Source organism: Channa argus, chromosome 4, assembly GCF_033026475.1.
Source record: "Channa argus isolate prfri chromosome 4, Channa argus male v1.0, whole genome shotgun sequence".
NCBI lineage: Eukaryota > Metazoa > Chordata > Actinopteri > Anabantiformes > Channidae > Channa > Channa argus.
Genome location: NC_090200.1, coordinates 14,830,109 through 14,835,178, shown reverse-complemented (window position 1 = coordinate 14,835,178; position 5,070 = coordinate 14,830,109). Strand labels below are relative to the sequence as shown.

Genomic DNA, 5,070 nt, shown 5'->3' with positions numbered 1-5,070 from the left:
AGGGGCATTTTGTCTCAAGTGTTTTTGTAGATCACCTGTCAGTTGACATCGTGCAAAACTACTGAGATGAATTTAACAGCACCATTTTGTCCCATAGCCCACACCAACAGACAGCATTACTGGGTCTTTCTTTGAAAACATACACGATTATATGCAGCGTTAAACGTGTACACTGACTACATGTTTTAATACATTATGTGGGATAATAAATGACTAATACATAATTTAAACATACAAAATACCCACATATGTAAATCAGGAGAATAAAGACGAGCTTCACAGGCAGCACCAATTACATAATAATAATACTAAACTTTCTTTTGTTGATATTGTAATTGTGTGGGACACATTTCAAAAGAAATTAGTAAAATTAAATTGTATTTAACAAGTGGAAAAATAGTGAATCCACGGCAGGGCAGTTGTCCAGTATGCCCAGTTTTTAATCAACTTAAAAATTTGTAAGCCTTAAAGTTACAAATAGCAACTTTGAGAAGTTACATATCTTCATTAAACAAGCTTATTATTTCACCCAAACACATCTCATGTGTATCTACATTAAACAGCTTAAGTAAACAGTACAATAGAGGGAGGTCATCGTTTACGCCATAAAAAAAAGTTATATAAGCAAGGTAATGAGTTATATAAGTTAGTTATAAGATACAGTGTGGTATTATCAAAAAGCCCCCGACCTATAACGTCAAGCACAACTTCAAGCTATCTATAAAAGCAAGATCATACAAATTCTTGTCTTCATACTGTTCATCAGCAGGCTCTGTGGTCTCAAAATATTATATAATTATTAATAATTAACAATATTCTACTCCTTTGATATTTGCCAGTATCATGTGGCTTTTAAAAACAATTACGTTAAGGGCGGCAGGTTATTTTAGTGTTTCAAATGGGTTCCGAAACTAACAAAAACACGGAGAAAAAAAATTATGCATTGTTTTTTTGTGCAGTCAGACTGACAATGATTGGCCGATTCATGCGGCCGAGTCATTTATTCAGATCGTGGGGAGTTTTTTTCCTCGGCAGCTGTTCACCTCGTGACTTTTCATTTGTTTCACTTCACTTTCAGAGTTCGATCCTCCAACTCACCACAGACAGGAGCTTCGATGAGAAGCTTTAGGAAGAGATCAGGATGAACACTCTGCTTTTGTTTGCTTTGGTATCCGCAGCTTCGGCTTCTCACCTGTCTGAACAAGGTAACGAACATCAACGCGCTGGACTCAACTTTTGCTCTTGTGTTTGTGCAACAAGTGCTTTCACTTTCACATTCAGCTGTGGCGCCTACACTTCTTCTTATTGTCTCATTCGCTAACAGTTGCTACATTAACTTTTACAATTTGTTACACGTTGCTTTCAGATGAATTTCACTTCAAGTCATGGATGGCACAGGTACGTTATGTCCATCATAATGTGAACCAAGTTTCTGAAGAAGTTACAACTGAAATAAATCAGTGCAACACTGTTACTTAACGTCTGTGTAGTTTGTTGTACTGTTATGACTTATAAGCTGAGCGCTGCCAGCAATAACCCCCAAATAAAAGCGGGTCCCCTCCATGTACAGCACAACAAAGCCTACGGCATGAAGGAGTACTTCGAGAGACTCCAGATATTCACTGACAACAAAAGAAGGATTGACAAACACAATGCAGGAAATCACTCTTTCACAAGTAAGAAGAGCTTTTCGGTACATACACATTGTTTCCATCAGGTCTGTTTTAAAACATGTCACACTTTGTTTTATGTTTTATTCCAGTGCGGCTGAACCAGTTTTCGGACATGACATTTAGTGAATTCCGAAAGTCTTTCCTAATTTCTGAACCTCAGGTAATACCAACTATTGAGGAAGTAGTTTGCTGGTTGATTTTAAAAGTATTTTAACATGTTGTGTATTTTGTACGTACTGCCTTTTGCAGAACTGCTCTGCTACCAAAGGGAACTACCTCAGCAACAATGGACCTCTTCCAGACTCTATTGACTGGCGAAAGAAAGGGAACTATGTAACACCTGTAAAGAATCAGGTAATGTTTAACCTCACATTATTTTTATTTTCCGTTACTGATCTCAAAGGTCACGGAGCATTTGTTGTTGGGTTTCAGACGTTTTCCAGTCAATGCTGATAACTAAGTGTCGATAAAACATATTCCAGTAACTCCTAGCTGTGTAAAAAAAATATACTACACACTAATTATAGGATTTCAGTTCATAACATACTCACGTTGACAAGTAAATGGAGAGTCAGTCAGAATGCATGCATACAGTAAAAAAAACATTTGTAATGGAACGCTGATATAAACAATTCAGTGCACAAAGAAAATTAGGGAGAACACAAAAAATTGTGCTAATTGTGGAAAGATAAAATACATTTTGCTATATCTTTGATATTTTAAATCATTAGTTGCATTTTGAGGTTTGGGTATAGCTAATGTTCCATTAAACATACCATTGTAAAGTGTTTTTTTTTTTTTGTATTGTCTTGTACAAAAACAGTATTCTATAAGGATTCACATTGAAGACACACTATATACAGTCAATAAGGACTTGGCAAACACAGGCATAACTAATAATGTTAATTACAGCATTGTGAAATCTACTGGGACCATTGGTAGTGCTATTGGTTACAGCTGTGTTTTTTCAGCTAGGAAAAATGAAACCACTTCCTGTGACAAAGGTCCATGAATCTGTGTCATTTGTAAACAATAAAGCAACAAAACCAGCCAAAATAGACAGATTTTAACATGAAAGAGAAGTGTTTAATGATGCTCATCAAACAGCCAAATGCTAAATGTTGAGTTCATTCACAATATAGGCTAAGAGTGTTTTATTTAAACTTACCTTTTACATTTGCACAACAGAAACTATAAAGAAATATGCTGAAATGTGTTTTTGATAATGTTTTTCTTGCTGTAGCTTTTCCCAATTTATTCCATTCTCACTGCATACAGATTCTCATGAAAACAAGGTTTTTCATAATGACGCAAATAACAATCGTGGCTGCACACTATTGCAGTCTTCGGTAAGCGGGTGTAACAGCGAAAGATGATCCAGAAACTGAACCAGATACATAGAAATCTTTTTTCATTAATTTAGTTCTTTACATCTGAGGGTTTTCTACTTTGTATTTTTGCACCAAAGGGAGCTTGTGGCAGTTGCTGGACTTTTTCAACAACTGGCTGTTTGGAGTCTGTTACTGCTATTGCAACTGGGAAGCTTGTGCCACTGGTAACTTTCATTTATTTGTTTATTAAAACTGCTGATCTTGTTTAAAAAAATATTTGTTCAAGTATTTACCATACTTTTGAACAATTTCAATTTGCCCTTGATTGTAACCCAATTTTCTATGCACATAGTCAGAACAACAGCTGGTGGACTGTGCCCAGGACTTCAACAACCATGGATGTAATGGGTGAGCAAAAAAATATGTTTCTCTTACTTTTTGATAATTTTCCCTGTAACAAAATTTCAATTTCACAATATCCTCCTCTGTCTTCTAGCGGCCTTCCCAGTCAAGCCTTTGAATACATCATGTACAACAAAGGACTGATGACTGAGAATGACTATCCATACAAAGGAAGGGTAATTAAATAATCAGTTATCTTACACCATAAATTAAATAATAAAGAAAACTGGCTTTAGAACTACATATTTAATGGCTTTAAATTGTTTTCACTCTTGTGTTAAATCAGGAAAATCAGTGCAGTTATAAACCAGAACTAGCAGCTGCTTTTGTGAAGGAAGTGGTCAATGTAACAGCGGTGAGTGAACACCAATGTCTTTCTTGAAGACAGATGTGAATTAAAGTCTGTGAGTGATGAACATTTTCTGTTTCCTGTCAGTATGATGAGATGGGTATGGTGGATGCTGTGGCCACACACAATCCTGTCAGTTTTGCCTTTGAGGTGACAGATGACTTCATGTCCTACCACAAGGGTGTTTACACCAGGTGAGAGGAAGTCACAAAAAATATGGTTGTCTAATTTTTCAGTTGTTTTCTTACATGTACAAATTACAAACAATTAAAAGTTGTAGGGTATGGTTGCTAGATTAATGCAAATACATATTTACCTCCAGGAAGTACATGAGGATATATAGATCCAATATTTTAAACTATAACCAGGTGTGTGAACTTTTTATATTTGGCATCATGTGGCTAACAGCTTAAATCCCTTCAGCTGACACCAGTGAAATAGTGTCTGGTTTAGTAAAATTTTGCTACAATCATCTGAACAGCCCTTAGGAAACTGACACCACATTTAGACAAAAAGACCCATTTGTATGTTTTAGGTAATGTATTTTGGCACATAGAATGTGTGTCCACTTACTTGGGCTTTTATCTGAATTTGAGTTTTTTTAGGAATTAAATGACATTTTATTTTATTTGAACTTTTTTGTCTGCAATTATTTCAAGAACTTACTGTTTACAAAGACATTTTCTGTCAGTAAAACAGTTAGACCTGATGTTTAGTTCCTCATTCTCTATTAAACAGTCATGTGTATAAAAATAGATATTGTAAGTCAACCTTTCTGCTTTCAGCACCAGATGCCACAACACCACAGACAAGGTTAACCATGCCGTGCTAGCAGTTGGGTATGGAAAGGACAATGGCACCCCTTACTGGATAGTGAAAAACTCGTGGGGACCACAATGGGGAATGGATGGGTAAACCATCTCTTTTATCACACACAGGAAAGTATTACAAAATGTTTACTACCCAGAAATACATAACAACAATGGCCTGTCTTAACAGATATTTCCTCATTGAGCGTGGGAAGAACATGTGCGGACTTGCTGCCTGCTCATCTTTCCCCGTGGTGTGAATTTTACATGACTACAAAAGGATGCAAAAGGAGAATCCAAGATACATATTTTTTTAATCATACAGGGTGAATTGCCTCCTATTGGCTTTATACAAGGTGAAGTCTTATAATCCATTTAAACACTTTACCAGGATAATTAAAGTCATGAATAATGAATTAGTATATTAAATGCCCTTCATTTATTCACTGTCTCTAAATTCACAACTAAAATTAAATGTATTAAATCTTTTGTTTGTCTAAGTCTTT

At 35.7% G+C, this 5,070-nt stretch overlaps 1 protein-coding gene across 1 annotated transcript; it reads left to right on the top strand.

Moving 5' to 3' along the window:
- Positions 1 to 1,016: 1,016 nt before the first annotated feature.
- Positions 1,017 to 5,053, top strand: ctsh (cathepsin H). The gene is made up of 12 exons (XM_067500710.1): positions 1,017 to 1,205; positions 1,367 to 1,398; positions 1,571 to 1,676; positions 1,763 to 1,833; positions 1,923 to 2,027; positions 3,142 to 3,228; positions 3,357 to 3,412; positions 3,501 to 3,582; positions 3,693 to 3,761; positions 3,843 to 3,949; positions 4,541 to 4,666; positions 4,755 to 5,053. Exons 1-12 carry the CDS (start codon positions 1,142 to 1,144, stop codon positions 4,822 to 4,824), a joined length of 975 nt encoding a protein of 324 aa, XP_067356811.1. The 5' UTR covers positions 1,017 to 1,141; the 3' UTR covers positions 4,825 to 5,053.
- Positions 5,054 to 5,070: the final 17 nt, after the last annotated feature.

Excerpts from the sequence above, each read along its gene's own strand:
- ctsh (XM_067500710.1), top strand. The coding sequence starts at position 1,142 with ATGAACACTCTGCTTTTGTTTGCTTTGGTATCCGCAGCTTCGGCTTCT. Across the intron at positions 2,028-3,141 it reads TAACACCTGTAAAGAATCAG|GGAGCTTGTGGCAGTTGCTG; the intron begins GTAATGTTTAAC and ends TTTGCACCAAAG. Across the intron at positions 3,413-3,500 it reads AACAACCATGGATGTAATGG|CGGCCTTCCCAGTCAAGCCT; the intron begins GTGAGCAAAAAA and ends TCTGTCTTCTAG.